Here is a 17,544-nt window from a genome sequence, read left to right as displayed (position 1 = left end):
ACTCCAATATGAGAAGGTCCAAGATGGCGTAGCAGTCAGACGTCTATGTCTTCGTCGTGTCCCGTGTATATATCTTTTTATATTTTTTTCTTAACCTCAGCTTCAACATACTCTCCTGCAATCTGCCTCACCCAAAGTGGTATGGATCTGCTATTTTCTTTACTTTTGAACTGGAACCCCCAACAGAAGCTAGCCAGCTAACTAGCAACTAGCTAGTAGTCAGCTATCCACTGCTAGCGGTCATCAGCTAACCTTTAGCCCGGACAACTCCTGCCAGTCTGCACAGCGCGATTCAACCCAGAGCATATCGGACTTCTTCCTTACCATATCTCCGGATTCCTACCGCGGGCTCTGAACCTTTTAACCTGGATCATCGCAGCTAGCTAGCTGCTATCCGAGTGGCCACTCCTGGCTAACGTCTCTGTCCCGAAGCAATTACCAACTAGCCTGGAGCTAGCCTATGCTAGGCCCATCTCCCGGCTAGCTGAAGAGATCCAGCAGCCACTCCTTGGGCTACAATACCTATTTTGCCAATTGGCATGGACCCCTTTTACTGCCGATACGGAGCCCCGTCGATCCATCACGACTGGACTACTGACGTAATCTGCCCGAGGGGGTTTTTCAACTGGCTCCTCCATCTCGGCATCCCCTGAATGCCCATATGCTAGCCTGCTAGCTGTCTAGAGCGTATCAAACTGTTAGCTGAAGAGGCCCATCCGCAAATTTCTTTGGCCACTATACCTATTTTGCCAATTGGCCTGGCCCCTTTACTACACGGAGCCCTGCTGATCCATCACGACTGGTCTGCCGACGTAACCGCACGAGGAGGCTACAACAGACTAATTCCGTCACAACGTCCCTCTAAGACCCTACTGCTAGCTTGCTTTCCCCGGCCCGCTAGCTGTCAATCACCATGTCTCCAGCCCGCCTAGCTACTCACTGGACCCCTATGATCACTCGGCTACACATGCCTCTCCCTAATGTCAATATGCCTTGTCCATTGCTGTTTTGGTTAGTGATTATTGCCTTATTTCACTGTAGAGCCTCTAGCCCTGCTCAATACGCCTTAGCTAACCCTTTAGTCCCCCCCCCCCCCCCCCCTCCCCCCCAACACATGCGGTGACCTCACCTGGTTTAAATTATATTTCTAGAGACAATATCTCTCTCATCGTCACTCAATGCATAGGTTTACCTCCACTGTACTCTCATCCTACCATACCTTTGTCTGTACATTATTCCTTGAATCTATTCTTCCATGCCCAGAAATATGCTAATTTTACTCTCTGTTCAAAACGTACTAGACGACCATTTCTTATAGCCTTTAGCCGTACCCTTATCCTACTCCTCCTCTGTTCCTTTGGTGATGTAGAGGTTAAACCAGGCCCTGCAGTGCCTAGCTCCACTCCCATTCCTCAGGCGCTCTCATTTGTTGACTTCTGTAACCGTAAAAGCCTTGGTTTCCTGCATGTTAACATTAGAAGCCTCATCCTAAAGTTTGTTTTATTCACTGCTTTAGCACAGTCTGCCAACCCGGATGTAGCCGTGTCTGAATCCTGGCTTAGGTATGCCACCAAAAACCCTGACATTTCTATCCCTAACTATAACTTCTCCGACAAGTTAGAACTGCCAAAGGGGGCGGGGTTGCAATCTACTGCAGAGATAGCCTCCAGAGTTCTGTCTTACTATCCAGGTCTGTGCCCAAACAATTTGAGCTACTACTTTTAAAAATCCACCTTTCCAGAAACAAGTCTCTCACCGTTGCTGCTTGCTATAGACCACCTTCTGCCCCCAGCTGTGCCGTGGACACCATATGTGAATTGATTGCCCCCCATCTATCTTCAGAGCTCGTGCTGTTAGGTGACCTAAACTGGGACATGCATAACACCCCGGCCATCCTACAATCTAAGCTTGATGCCCTCAATCTTACACAAATTATCAATGAACCTATCAGGTACAACCCCAAATCCGTAAACACGGGCACCTTCATAGATATCATCCTGACCAACCTGCCCTCTAAATACACCTCTGCTGTCTTCAACCAAGATCTCAGCGATCACTGCATCGTTGCCTGCGTCTGTAATGGGTCTGCGGTCAAACGACCACCCCTCATCACTGTCAAACTCTCCCTAAAACACTTCAGCGAGCAGGCGTTTCTAATCGACCTGACCCGGGTATCCTGGAAGGATATTGACCTCATTCCATCAGTAGAGGATGCCTGGTTATTCTTTAAAGGTGCTTTCCTCACCATCTAAAATAAGCATGCCTCATTCAAACAATTTCGAACCAGGAACAGATATAGCCCTTGGTTCACTCCAGACCTGACTGCTCTTGACCAGCACAAAAACATCCTGTGGCGTACTGCATTAGCATCGAATAGCCCACGCAATATGCAACTTTTCAAGGAAGTTAGGAACCAATATACACAGGCAGTCAGGTAAGCGAAGGCTATCTTTTTAAAACATAAATTTGCATCCTGTAGTACAAACTCCCAAAAGTTCTGGGACACTGTAAAGTCCATGGAGAATAAGAGCACCTCCTCCCAGCTGCCCACTGCACTGAGGCTAGGAAACACTGTCACCACCGATAAATCCACTATAATTGAGAATTTCAATAAGCATTTTTCTACAGCTGGCCATGCTTTCCACCTGGCTACCCCTACCCCGGTCAGCAGCCCTGCACCCCCCACAGCAACTTGCACAAGCCTCCCCCATTTCTCCTTCACCCAAATCCAGATAGCTGATGTTCTGAAAGAGCTGCAAAATCTGGACCCCTACAAATCAGACATCAGGCTAGACAATCTGGACCCTCTCTTTCTAAAATTATCCGCCGAAATTGTTGCAACCCCTATTACTAGCCTGTACTAACCTCTCTTTCGTATCGTCTGAGATCCCCAAAGATTGGAAAGCTGCCACGGTCATCCCCCTCTTCAAAGGGGGAGACACTCTAGACCCAAACTGCTACAGACCTATATCTATCCTACCGTGCCTTTCTAAGGTCTTCGAAAGCCAAGTTAACAAACAGATCACCGACTATTTTGAATCCCACTGTACCTTCTCCGCTATGCAATCTGGTTTCCGAGCTGGTCATGGGTGCACCTCAGCCACGCTCAAGTTCCTAAATGATATCATAACCGCCATCGATAAGAGACAATATTGTGCAGCTGTATTTATCGACCTGGCCAAGGCTTTTGACTCTGTCAATCACCACATTCTTATCGGCAGACTCAACCGCCTTGGTTTCTCAAATGACTGTCTCGCCTGGTTCACCAACTACTTCTCTGATAGAGTTCAGTGTGTCAAATCGGAGGGCCTGTTGTGGTTCAATTCTGTTGTGGTTCAATTCTCGGGCCGACTCTCTTCTCTGTATACATCAATGATGTCGCTCTTGCTGCTGGTGATTCTCTGATCCACCTCTACGCAGACGACACCATTCTGTATACTTCTGGCCCTTCTTTGGACACTGTGTTAACTAACCTCCAGACGAGCTTCAATGCCATACAACTCTCCTTCAACTGCTCTTAAATGCAAGTAAAACTAAATGCATGCTCTTCAACCGATCGCTTCGCACACCTGCCTGCCAATCCAGCATCACTACTCTGGACGGTTCTGACTTAGAATATGTGGACAACTACAAATACCTAGGTGTCTGGTTAGACTGTAAACTCTCCTTCCAGACTCACATTAAGCATCTCCAATCAAAAATTAAATCTAGAATCGGTGTCCTATTTCGCAACAAAGCATCCTTCACTCCTGCTGCCAAACATACCCTCGTAAAACTGACTATCCTACCGATCCTTGACTTGACTGCTCAGCAAATTGGATGCAGTCTATCACAGTGCCATCTGTTTTGTCACCAAAGCCCCAAATAATACCCACCACTGCAACCTGTATGCTCTCGTTGGCTGGCCCTCGCTTCTTATTCGTCGCCAAACCCATTGGCTCCAGGTCATCTATAAGTCTTTGCTAGGTAAAGCCCTGCCTTATCTCAGCTCACTGGTCACCATAGCAGCACCCACCCGTAGCACACGCTCCAGCAGGTATATTTCACTGGTCACCCCCAAATCCAATTCCTCCTTTGGCCGCCTTTCCTTCCAGTTCTCTGCTGCCAATGACTGGAACGAACTGCAAAAATCACTGAAGCTGGAGACTCATATCTCCCTCACTAACTTTAAGCACCAGCTGTCAGAGCAGCTCACAGATCACTGCACCTGTACATAGCCCATCTGTAAATAGCTCATCCAACTACCTCATCCCCATACTGTTATTTATTTGATTTATTTTGCTCCTTTGCACCCCAGTATCTCTACTTGCACATTCATCTTCTGCACATCTATCATTCCAGTGTTTAATTGCTATATTGTAATTATTTCGCCACTATGGCCTATTTATTGTCTTACCTCCCTTATCCTACCTCATTTGTACACTTAGACTGTATTATTGACTGTGTTTGTTTTACTCCATGTGTAACTCTGTGTTGTTGTTTGTGACGTACTGCTATGCTTTATCTTGGCCAGGTCGCAGTTGTAAATGAGAGCTTGTTCTCAACCAGCCTACCTGGTGAAATAAAAAAATAAAAAAGGTGTCCCTAACGTTTGGTATTCTCAGTATATTGTTGACCCTACTATCCAAATATCTTGCTTAACACCCACTAGATAAGACTGTCTGCTAAATGAATCAAATGTACAAATATAACACATACATTCAGTATATTTGGACATACAAAAATCAAACCCACAACCTTGGTGTGGATATCTGCGGATAGCCATCAGCCACCCAGGAGAGGCGTTCAGTGTTTGTGTGAGAGTCAGATAAATAAAACTAAATAAAACTGTTAAATTATATGGCTCAGAGTTGAACTGAAGGATTCTTGTCAGAATGCCTGTCAGAATGCCTGTCAGAATGCCTGTCAGAATACCTGTCAGAATGCCTGTTAGAATGCCTGTCAGAATGCCTGTGAGAATGCCTGTTAGAATGCCTGTTAGAATGCCTGTTAGAATGCCTGTTAGAATGCCTGTTAGAATGCCTGTCAGAATGTCTGTTAGAATGCCTGTTAGAATGCCTGTTAGAATGCCTGTCAGAATGCCTGTTAGAATGCCTGTCAGAATGCCTGTCAGAATGCCTGTTAGAATGCCTGTTAGAATGCCTGTCAGAATGCCTGTGAGAATGCCTGTTAGAATGCCTGTCAGAATGCCTGTTAGAATGCCTGTCAGAATGCCTGTGAGAATGCCTGTCAGAATGCCTGTTAGAATGCCTGTTAGAATGCCTGTTAGAATGCCTGTCAGAATGTCTGTCAGAATGCCTGTTAGAATGCCTGTCAGAATGCCTGTTAGAATGTCTGTTAAAATGTCTATGAAATAGACCTAGCCTCATCTTGTTATCCTCCAGGATAACTTCCCTTTCTAAATATCCCATGTTAGTCTATCATCCCACTCTGCTCCATACGTTTATAACAGGCAATAACAGGGTTATGAAGGTTTAATACAACGTTGTAACATGGTTATAAAGGTTTATGGTTTCCTGGGCGAACTTGTGTCTCTTGTTCAGGTTCAGACCACATCCGTGAGAAGGATGGTCTGTGGTCGGTGCTGGTGTGGCTGTCCATCATGGCTGTCAGGAAACAGGGCGTGGAGGAAATCGTCAAGGACCACTGGGCCAAGCTCGGACGCAACTACTTCTGCAGGTCACTCTGCTATGCAATCAACCAATCAATCACTCAACCAACCAATCAATAATGAAATAAATCACTCAACCAACCAATCAATAAATCAATCAAGCACTCAATCAACCAATCAAACAATCAATCACTCAAACAACCAATACATCAATCAACCAATCAACCAATAAATCAATCAGTGGATTGCAATACATGTGTAGTGAACACAGAAAGACACATTGAAGATGTCATGTCCTTATCTTATAGACTTGAATAGACGGGGATGCTTCTTTCTGTGTTTGTCTCTATGCTTGTGGTTTCTAGGAGTGTGTCTTTATGCCACATTCATGCTTGTGTGTGTATGTGTGCGCCCATGTATTCACACCTGTGTGTGTGTTCCCAGGTTTGACTATGAAGGCGTGGACCCCAGAGCTGCATTCTACCTGATGAGAGACTTGGAGGGGGTGATCACAGACAAGGCCTTTCTTACCCAGAAGTTTGCTGTGGGGACTAACGTCTACAGTGTAGAGCGGGCTGATAACTTTGAGTACATCGACCCTGTGGACGGAACCGTGGTCCGCAACCAGGTCTGTATAACTAAAACATGGCTCTTGGAGGAGATGAGAGGGGGCGGGGGCAAGATGGGGAGGGGGGGTGGGAGGTTGTCTATAATGAGGTCCATATAACTGTTGACTTTATTAGTCGATTAAATACCATCTGAAATTCAGCACATATTCCTCTTCTCTCTATCCATCTCTGCTTGTATCCTCCTACCCCTCTCTGCTCCAGACCACCCAGGTAGCCACGTGTTCAGACTGGGGTTCCATGTTTGGGCATGGCTGTCTCTAACTCTCCTCCTCAGCCAGTGTACACACACACACACACACACACACACACACACACACACACACACACACACACACACACACACACACACACACACACACACACACACACACACACACACACACACACACACACACACACACACAGCAGAGCCCTGCTTTGCTTTAGTAAAACACAGAAACAGGACAGCCAGACAGGCAGAGGAACAGTAGTGTAATAATGGTGTGATGTACACCCTGTTGCTTAGGAACAGTTGGCCTGCTGTTGACGGTAAACACATCTCTGCAATGCTTACTTCACTGTTTCCCAATGGGTGAGAGGTGACCTGCTAGTCACAATCGAGTCTATGGCATTGGTTCTGGTGACATGTCGAGTCATGAGACTCCCAAAGCTTTAGGTGGGTCACAGGGCTAAAAGGTTTAGGAACAAGTGATGTATAGAGCAGTGATGTCACAGGGCTAAAAGGTTTAGGAACAAGTGATGTATAGAGCAGTGATGTCACAGGGCTAAAAGGTTTAGGAACAAGTGATGTATAGAGCAGTGATGTCACAGTGGCTAAAAGGTTTAGGAACAAGTGATGTATAGAGCAGTGATGTCACAGTGGCTAAAAGGTTTAGGAACAAGTGATGTATAGAGCAGTGATGTCACAGTGGCTAAAAGGTTTAGGAACAAGTGATGTATAGAGCAGTGATGTCACAGGGCTAAAAGGTTTAGGAACAAGTGATGTATAGAGCAGTGATGTCACAGGGCTAAAAGGTTTAGGAACAAGTGATGTATAGAGCAGTGATGTCACAGTGGCTAAAAGGTTTAGGAACAAGTGATGTATAGAGCAGTGATGTCATAGGGCTAAAAGGTTTAGGAACAAGTGATGTATAGAGCAGTGATGTCACAGTGGCTAAAAGGTTTAGGAACAAGTGATGTATAGAGCAGTGATGTCACAGTGGCTAAAAGGTTTAGGAACAAGTGATGTATAGAGCAGTGATGTCACAGTGGCTAAAAGGTTTAGGAACAAGTGATGTATAGAGCAGTGATGTCACAGTGGCTAAAAGGTTTAGGAACAAGTGATGTATAGAGCAGTGATGTCACAGGGCTAAAAGGTTTAGGAACAAGTGATGTATAGAGCAGTGATGTCACAGGGCTAAAAGGTTTAGGAACAAGTGATGTATAGAGCAGTGATGTCACAGGGCTAAAAGGTTTAGGAACAAGTGATGTATAGAGCAGTGATGTCACAGGGCTAAAAGGTTTAGGAACAAGTGATGTATAGAGCAGTGATGTCACAGTGGCTAAAAGGTTTAGGAACAAGTGATGTATAGAGCAGTGATGTCACAGTGGCTAAAAGGTTTAGGAACAAGTGATGTATAGAGCAGTGATGTCACAGTGGCTAAAAGGTTTAGGAACAAGTGATGTATAGAGCAGTGATGTCACAGGGCTAAAAGGTTTAGGAACAAGTGATGTATAGAGCAGTGATGTCACAGTGGCTAAAAGGTTTAGGAACAAGTGATGTATAGAGCAGTGATGTCACAGTGGCTAAAAGGTTTAGGAACAAGTGATGTATAGAGCAGTGATGTCACAGGGCTAAAAGGTTTAGGAACAAGTGATGTATAGAGCAGTGATGTCACAGTGGCTAAAAGGTTTAGGAACAAGTGATGTATAGAGCAGTGATGTCACAGGGCTAAAAGGTTTAGGAACAAGTGATGTATAGAGCAGTGATGTCACAGGGCTAAAAGGTTTAGGAACAAGTGATGTATAGAGCAGTGATGTCACAGGGCTAAAAGGTTTAGGAACAAGTGATGTATAGAGCAGTGATGTCACAGGGCTAAAAGGTTTAGGAACAAGTGATGTATAGAGCAGTGATGTCACAGTGGCTAAAAGGTTTAGGAACAAGTGATGTATAGAGCAGTGATGTCACAGGGCTAAAAGGTTTAGGAACAAGTGATGTATAGAGCAGTGATGTCACAGGGCTAAAAGGTTTAGGAACAAGTGATGTATAGAGCAGTGATGTCACAGGGCTAAAAGGTTTAGGAACAAGTGATGTATAGAGCAGTGATGTCACAGGGCTAAAAGGTTTAGGAACAAGTGATGTATCGAGCAGTGATGTCACAGTGGCTAAAAGGTTTAGGAACAAGTGATGTATAGAGCAGTGATGTCACAGTGGCTAAAAGGTTTAGGAACAAGTGATGTATAGAGCAGTGATGTCACAGGGCTAAAAGGTTTAGGAACAAGTGATGTATAGAGCAGTGATGTCACAGGGCTAAAAGGTTTAGGAACAAGTGATGTATAGAGCAGTGATGTCACAGGGCTAAAAGGTTTAGGAACAAGTGATGTATAGAGCAGTGATGTCACAGGGCTAAAAGGTTTAGGAACAAGTGATGTATAGAGCAGTGATGTCACAGTGGCTAAAAGGTTTAGGAACAAGTGATGTATAGAGCAGTGATGTCACAGTGGCTAAAAGGTTTAGGAACAAGTGATGTATAGAGCAGTGATGTCACAGTGGCTAAAAGGTTTAGGAACAAGTGATGTATAGAGCAGTGATGTCACAGGGCTAAAAGGTTTAGGAACAAGTGATGTATAGAGCAGTGATGTCACAGGGCTAAAAGGTTTAGGAACAAGTGATGTATAGAGCAGTGATGTCACAGTGGCTAAAAGGTTTAGGAACAAGTGATGTATAGAGCAGTGATGTCACAGTGGCTAAAAGGTTTAGGAACAAGTGATGTATAGAGCAGTGATGTCACAGTGGCTAAAAGGTTTAGGAACAAGTGATGTATAGAGCAGTGATGTCACAGTGGCTAAAAGGTTTAGGAACAAGTGATGTATAGAGCAGTGATGTCACAGGGCTAAAAGGTTTAGGAACAAGTGATGTATAGAGCAGTGATGTCACAGGGCTAAAAGGTTTAGGAACAAGTGATGTATAGAGCAGTGATGTCACAGGGCTAAAAGGTTTAGGAACAAGTGATGTATAGAGCAGTGATGTCACAGTGCTAAAAGGTTTAGGAACAAGTGATGTATAGAGCAGTGATGTCACAGGGCTAAAAGGTTTAGGAACAAGTGATGTATAGAGCAGTGATGTCACAGGGCTAAAAGGTTTAGGAACAAGTGATGTATAGAGCAGTGATGTCACAGGGCTAAAAGGTTTAGGAACAAGTGATGTATAGAGCAGTGATGTCACAGTGGCTAAAAGGTTTAGGAACAAGTGATGTATAGAGCAGTGATGTCACAGTGGCTAAAAGGTTTAGGAACAAGTGATGTATAGAGCAGTGATGTCACAGTGGCTAAAAGGTTTAGGAACAAGTGATGTATAGAGCAGTGATGTCACAGTGGCTAAAAGGTTTAGGAACAAGTGATGTATAGAGCAGTGATGTCACAGTGGCTAAAAGGTTTAGGAACAAGTGATGTATAGAGCAGTGATGTCACAGTGGCTAAAAGGTTTAGGAACAAGTGATGTATAGAGCAGTGATGTCACAGTGGCTAAAAGGTTTAGGAACAAGTGATGTATAGAGCAGTGATGTCACAGTGGCTAAAAGGTTTAGGAACAAGTGATGTATAGAGCAGTGATGTCACAGTGGCTAAAAGGTTTAGGAACAAGTGATGTATAGAGCAGTGATGTCACAGTGGCTAAAAGGTTTAGGAACAAGTGATGTATAGAGCAGTGATGTCACAGGGCTAAAAGGTTTAGGAACAAGTGATGTATAGAGCAGTGATGTCACAGGGCTAAAAGGTTTAGGAACAAGTTATGTATAGAGCAGTGATGTCACAGGGCTAAAAGGTTTAGGAACAAGTGATGTATAGAGCAGTGATGTCACAGGGCTAAAAGGTTTAGGAACAAGTGATGTATAGAGCAGTGATGTCACAGGGCTAAAAGGTTTAGGAACAAGTGATGTATAGAGCAGTGATGTCACAGTGGCTAAAAGGTTTAGGAACAAGTGATGTATAGAGCAGTGATGTCACAGTGGCTAAAAGGTTTAGGAACAAGTGATGTATAGAGCAGTGATGTCACAGTGGCTAAAAGGTTTAGGAACAAGTGATGTATAGAGCACTGATGTCACAGTGGCTAAAAGGTTTAGGAACAAGTGATGTATAGAGCAGTGATGTCACAGTGGCTAAAAGGTTTAGGAACAAGTGATGTATAGAGCAGTGATGTCACAGTGGCTAAAAGGTTTAGGAACAAGTGATGTATAGAGCAGTGATGTCACAGTGGCTAAAAGGTTTAGGAACAAGTGATGTATAGAGCAGTGATGTCACAGGGCTAAAAGGTTTAGGAACAAGTGATGTATAGAGCAGTGATGTCACAGTGGCTAAAAGGTTTAGGAACAAGTGATGTATAGAGCAGTGATGTCACAGTGGCTAAAAGGTTTAGGAACAAGTGATGTATAGAGCAGTGATGTCACAGTGGCTAAAAGGTTTAGGAACAAGTGATGTATAGAGCAGTGATGTCACAGGGCTAAAAGGTTTAGGAACAAGTGATGTATAGAGCAGTGATGTCACAGGGCTAAAAGGTTTAGGAACAAGTGATGTATAGAGCAGTGATGTCACAGTGGCTAAAAGGTTTAGGAACAAGTGATGTATAGAGCAGTGATGTCACAGGGCTAAAAGGTTTAGGAACAAGTGATGTATAGAGCAGTGATGTCACAGTGGCTAAAAGGTTTAGGAACAAGTGATGTATAGAGCAGTGATGTCACAGTGGCTAAAAGGTTTAGGAACAAGTGATGTATAGAGCAGTGATGTCACAGTGGCTAAAAGGTTTAGGAACAAGTGATGTATAGAGCAGTGATGTCACAGTGGCTAAAAGGTTTAGGAACAAGTGATGTATAGAGCAGTGATGTCACAGTGGCTAAAAGGTTTAGGAACAAGTGATGTATAGAGCAGTGATGTCACAGGGCTAAAAGGTTTAGGAACAAGTGATGTATAGAGCAGTGATGTCACAGGGCTAAAAGGTTTAGGAACAAGTGATGTATAGAGCAGTGATGTCACAGGGCTAAAAGGTTTAGGAACAAGTGATGTATAGAGCAGTGATGTCACAGGGCTAAAAGGTTTAGGAACAAGTGATGTATAGAGCAGTGATGTCACAGGGCTAAAAGGTTTAGGAACAAGTGATGTATAGAGCAGTAATGTCACAGTGGCTAAAAGGTTTAGGAACAAGTGATGTATAGAGCAGTGATGTCACAGTGGCTAAAAGGTTTAGGAACAAGTGATGTATAGAGCAGTGATGTCACAGTGGCTAAAAGGTTTAGGAACAAGTGATGTATAGAGCAGTGATGTCACAGTGGCTAAAAGGTTTAGGAACAAGTGATGTATAGAGCAGTGATGTCACAGTGGCTAAAAGGTTTAGGAACAAGTGATGTATAGAGCAGTGATGTCACAGGGCTAAAAGGTTTAGGAACAAGTGATGTATAGAGCAGTGATGTCACAGTGGCTAAAAGGTTTAGGAACAAGTGATGTATAGAGCAGTGATGTCACAGTGGCTAAAAGGTTTAGGAACAAGTGATGTATAGAGCAGTGATGTCACAGGGCTAAAAGGTTTAGGAACAAGTGATGTATAGAGCAGTGATGTCACAGTGGCTAAAAGGTTTAGGAACAAGTGATGTATAGAGCAGTGATGTCACAGTGGCTAAAAGGTTTAGGAACAAGTGATGTATAGAGCAGTGATGTCACAGTGGCTAAAAGGTTTAGGAACAAGTGATGTATAGAGCAGTGATGTCACAGTGGCTAAAAGGTTTAGGAACAAGTGATGTATAGAGCAGTGATGTCACAGGGCTAAAAGGTTTAGGAACAAGTGATGTATAGAGCAGTGATGTCACAGGGCTAAAAGGTTTAGGAACAAGTGATGTATAGAGCAGTGATGTCACAGGGCTAAAAGGTTTAGGAACAAGTGATGTATAGAGCAGTGATGTCACAGGGCTAAAAGGTTTAGGAACAAGTGATGTATAGAGCAGTGATGTCACAGTGGCTAAAAGGTTTAGGAACAAGTGATGTATAGAGCAGTGATGTCACAGTGGCTAAAAGGTTTAGGAACAAGTGATGTATAGAGCAGTGATGTCACAGTGGCTAAAAGGTTTAGGAACAAGTGATGTATAGAGCAGTGATGTCACAGGGCTAAAAGGTTTAGGAACAAGTGATGTATAGAGCAGTGATGTCACAGGGCTAAAAGGTTTAGGAACAAGTGATGTATAGAGCAGTGATGTCACAGGGCTAAAAGGTTTAGGAACAAGTGATGTATAGAGCAGTGATGTCACAGGGCTAAAAGGTTTAGGAACAAGTGATGTATAGAGCAGTGATGTCACAGTGGCTAAAAGGTTTAGGAACAAGTGATGTATAGAGCAGTGATGTCACAGGGCTAAAAGGTTTAGGAACAAGTGATGTATAGAGCAGTGATGTCACAGGGCTAAAAGGTTTAGGAACAAGTGATGTATAGAGCAGTGATGTCACAGGGCTAAAAGGTTTAGGAACAAGTGATGTATAGAGCAGTGATGTCACAGGGCTAAAAGGTTTAGGAACAAGTGATGTATAGAGCAGTGATGTCACAGTGGCTAAAAGGTTTAGGAACAAGTGATGTATAGAGCAGTGATGTCACAGTGGCTAAAAGGTTTAGGAACAAGTGATGTATAGAGCAGTGATGTCACAGTGGCTAAAAGGTTTAGGAACAAGTGATGTATAGAGCAGTGATGTCACAGGGCTAAAAGGTTTAGGAACAAGTGATGTATAGAGCAGTGATGTCACAGTGGCTAAAAGGTTTAGGAACAAGTGATGTATAGAGCAGTGATGTCACAGTGGCTAAAAGGTTTAGGAACAAGTGATGTATAGAGCAGTGATGTCACAGGGCTAAAAGGTTTAGGAACAAGTGATGTATAGAGCAGTGATGTCACAGTGGCTAAAAGGTTTAGGAACAAGTGATGTATAGAGCAGTGATGTCACAGTGGCTAAAAGGTTTAGGAACAAGTGATGTATAGAGCAGTGATGTCACAGTGGCTAAAAGGTTTAGGAACAAGTGATGTATAGAGCAGTGATGTCACAGTGGCTAAAAGGTTTAGGAACAAGTGATGTATAGAGCAGTGATGTCACAGGGCTAAAAGGTTTAGGAACAAGTGATGTATAGAGCAGTGATGTCACAGGGCTAAAAGGTTTAGGAACAAGTGATGTATAGAGCAGTGATGTCACAGTGGCTAAAAGGTTTAGGAACAAGTGATGTATAGAGCAGTGATGTCACAGGGCTAAAAGGTTTAGGAACAAGTGATGTATAGAGCAGTGATGTCACAGGGCTAAAAGGTTTAGGAACAAGTGATGTATAGAGCAGTGATGTCACAGGGCTAAAAGGTTTAGGAACAAGTGATGTATAGAGCAGTGATGTCACAGGGCTAAAAGGTTTAGGAACAAGTGATGTATAGAGCAGTGATGTCACAGGGCTAAAAGGTTTAGGAACAAGTGATGTATAGAGCAGTGATGTCACAGTGGCTAAAAGGTTTAGGAACAAGTGATGTATAGAGCAGTGATGTCACAGTGGCTAAAAGGTTTAGGAACAAGTGATGTATAGAGCAGTGATGTCACAGTGGCTAAAAGGTTTAGGAACAAGTGATGTATAGAGCAGTGATGTCACAGTGGCTAAAAGGTTTAGGAACAAGTGATGTATAGAGCAGTGATGTCACAGTGGCTAAAAGGTTTAGGAACAAGTGATGTATAGAGCAGTGATGTCACAGTGGCTAAAAGGTTTAGGAACAAGTGATGTATAGAGCAGTGATGTCACAGTGGCTAAAAGGTTTAGGAACAAGTGATGTATAGAGCAGTGATGTCACAGGGCTAAAAGGTTTAGGAACAAGTGATGTATAGAGCAGTGATGTCACAGGGCTAAAAGGTTTAGGAACAAGTTATGTATAGAGCAGTGATGTCACAGGGCTAAAAGGTTTAGGAACAAGTGATGTATAGAGCAGTGATGTCACAGGGCTAAAAGGTTTAGGAACAAGTGATGTATAGAGCAGTGATGTCACAGTGGCTAAAAGGTTTAGGAACAAGTGATGTATAGAGCAGTGATGTCACAGTGGCTAAAAGGTTTAGGAACAAGTGATGTATAGAGCAGTGATGTCACAGTGGCTAAAAGGTTTAGGAACAAGTGATGTATAGAGCACTGATGTCACAGTGGCTAAAAGGTTTAGGAACAAGTGATGTATAGAGCAGTGATGTCACAGTGGCTAAAAGGTTTAGGAACAAGTGATGTATAGAGCAGTGATGTCACAGTGGCTAAAAGGTTTAGGAACAAGTGATGTATAGAGCAGTGATGTCACAGTGGCTAAAAGGTTTAGGAACAAGTGATGTATAGAGCAGTGATGTCACAGGGCTAAAAGGTTTAGGAACAAGTGATGTATAGAGCAGTGATGTCACAGTGGCTAAAAGGTTTAGGAACAAGTGATGTATAGAGCAGTGATGTCACAGTGGCTAAAAGGTTTAGGAACAAGTGATATATAGAGCAGTGATGTCACAGTGGCTAAAAGGTTTAGGAACAAGTGATGTATAGAGCAGTGATGTCACAGGGCTAAAAGGTTTAGGAACAAGTGATGTATAGAGCAGTGATGTCACAGGGCTAAAAGGTTTAGGAACAAGTGATGTATAGAGCAGTGATGTCACAGTGGCTAAAAGGTTTAGGAACAAGTGATGTATAGAGCAGTGATGTCACAGGGCTAAAAGGTTTAGGAACAAGTGATGTATAGAGCAGTGATGTCACAGTGGCTAAAAGGTTTAGGAACAAGTGATGTATAGAGCAGTGATGTCACAGTGGCTAAAAGGTTTAGGAACAAGTGATGTATAGAGCAGTGATGTCACAGTGGCTAAAAGGTTTAGGAACAAGTGATGTATAGAGCAGTGATGTCACAGTGGCTAAAAGGTTTAGGAACAAGTGATGTATAGAGCAGTGATGTCACAGTGGCTAAAAGGTTTAGGAACAAGTGATGTATAGAGCAGTGATGTCACAGGGCTAAAAGGTTTAGGAACAAGTGATGTATAGAGCAGTGATGTCACAGGGCTAAAAGGTTTAGGAACAAGTGATGTATAGAGCAGTGATGTCACAGGGCTAAAAGGTTTAGGAACAAGTGATGTATAGAGCAGTGATGTCACAGGGCTAAAAGGTTTAGGAACAAGTGATGTATAGAGCAGTAATGTCACAGTGGCTAAAAGGTTTAGGAACAAGTGATGTATAGAGCAGTGATGTCACAGTGGCTGAAAGGTTTAGGAACAAGTGATGTATAGAGCAGTGATGTCACAGGGCTAAAAGGTTTAGGAACAAGTGATGTATAGAGCAGTGATGTCACAGGGCTAAAAGGTTTAGGAACAAGTGATGTATAGAGCAGTGATGTCACAGGGCTAAAAGGTTTAGGAACAAGTGATGTATAGAGCAGTGATGTCACAGTGGCTAAAAGGTTTAGGAACAAGTGATGTATAGAGCAGTGATGTCACAGTGGCTAAAAGGTTTAGGAACAAGTGATGTATAGAGCAGTGATGTCACAGTGGCTAAAAGGTTTAGGAACAAGTGATGTATAGAGCAGTGATGTCACAGGGCTAAAAGGTTTAGGAACAAGTGATGTATAGAGCAGTGATGTCACAGGGCTAAAAGGTTTAGGAACAAGTGATGTATAGAGCAGTGATGTCACAGGGCTAAAAGGTTTAGGAACAAGTGATGTATAGAGCAGTGATGTCACAGGGCTAAAAGGTTTAGGAACAAGTGATGTATAGAGCAGTGATGTCACAGGGCTAAAAGGTTTAGGAACAAGTGATGTATAGAGCTGTGATGTCACAGGGCTAAAAGGTTTAGGAACAAGTGATGTATAGAGCAGTGATGTCACAGGGCTAAAAGGTTTAGGAACAAGTGATGTATAGAGCAGTGATGTCACAGTGGCTAAAAGGTTTAGGAACAAGTGATGTATAGAGCAGTGATGTCACAGTGGCTAAAAGGTTTAGGAACAAGTGATGTATAGAGCAGTGATGTCACAGTGGCTAAAAGGTTTAGGAACAAGTGATGTATAGAGCAGTGATGTCACAGGGCTAAAAGGTTTAGGAACAAGTGATGTATAGAGCAGTGATGTCACAGGGCTAAAAGGTTTAGGAACAAGTGATGTATAGAGCAGTGATGTCACAGGGCTAAAAGGTTTAGGAACAAGTGATGTATAGAGCAGTGATGTCACAGGGCTAAAAGGTTTAGGAACAAGTGATGTATAGAGCAGTGATGTCACAGTGGCTAAAAGGTTTAGGAACAAGTGATGTATAGAGCAGTGATGTCACAGTGGCTAAAAGGTTTAGGAACAAGTGATGTATAGAGCAGTGATGTCACAGTGGCTAAAAGGTTTAGGAACAAGTGATGTATAGAGCAGTGATGTCACAGGGCTAAAAGGTTTAGGAACAAGTGATGTATAGAGCAGTGATGTCACAGGGCTAAAAGGTTTAGGAACAAGTGATGTATAGAGCAGTGATGTCACAGTGGCTAAAAGGTTTAGGAACAAGTGATGTATAGAGCAGTGATGTCACAGGGCTAAAAGGTTTAGGAACAAGTGATGTATAGAGCAGTGATGTCACAGTGGCTAAAAGGTTTAGGAACAAGTGATGTATAGAGCAGTGATGTCACAGTGGCTAAAAGGTTTAGGAACAAGTGATGTATAGAGCAGTGATGTCACAGTGGCTAAAAGGTTTAGGAACAAGTGATGTATAGAGCAGTGATGTCACAGTGGCTAAAAGGTTTAGGAACAAGTGATGTATAGAGCAGTGATGTCACAGTGGCTAAAAGGTTTAGGAACAAGTGATGTATAGAGCAGTGATGTCACAGGGCTAAAAGGTTTAGGAACAAGTGATGTATAGAGCAGTGATGTCACAGGGCTAAAAGGTTTAGGAACAAGTGATGTATAGAGCAGTGATGTCACAGGGCTAAAAGGTTTAGGAACAAGTGATGTATAGAGCAGTGATGTCACAGGGCTAAAAGGTTTAGGAACAAGTGATGTATAGAGCAGTGATGTCACAGGGCTAAAAGGTTTAGGAACAAGTGATGTATAGAGCAGTGATGTCACAGGGCTAAAAGGT

General features: G+C 43.2%; 1 protein-coding gene across 1 annotated transcript in view; it reads left to right on the top strand.

Annotated features, from left to right (window-relative positions):
- LOC139545118 (phosphoglucomutase-like protein 5) overlaps positions 1-17,544 on the top strand; it is a 63,358-nt gene that overhangs the window by 37,003 nt on the left and 8,811 nt on the right. Inside the window, exons 8-9 of the mRNA XM_071352528.1 lie at positions 5,544-5,679; positions 6,056-6,239. Coding sequence (XP_071208629.1) covers positions 5,544-5,679; positions 6,056-6,239 — 320 coding nt within the window. The remainder of the gene's footprint in view (positions 1-5,543; positions 5,680-6,055; positions 6,240-17,544) is intronic.

The sequence above is a fragment of the Salvelinus alpinus genome, chromosome 19 (genome assembly GCF_045679555.1).
Source record: "Salvelinus alpinus chromosome 19, SLU_Salpinus.1, whole genome shotgun sequence".
Lineage (NCBI taxonomy): Eukaryota > Metazoa > Chordata > Actinopteri > Salmoniformes > Salmonidae > Salvelinus > Salvelinus alpinus.
The sequence above is the reverse complement of the archived record's forward strand: the minus strand, read 5'-3'. Positions and strand labels throughout refer to the sequence as shown.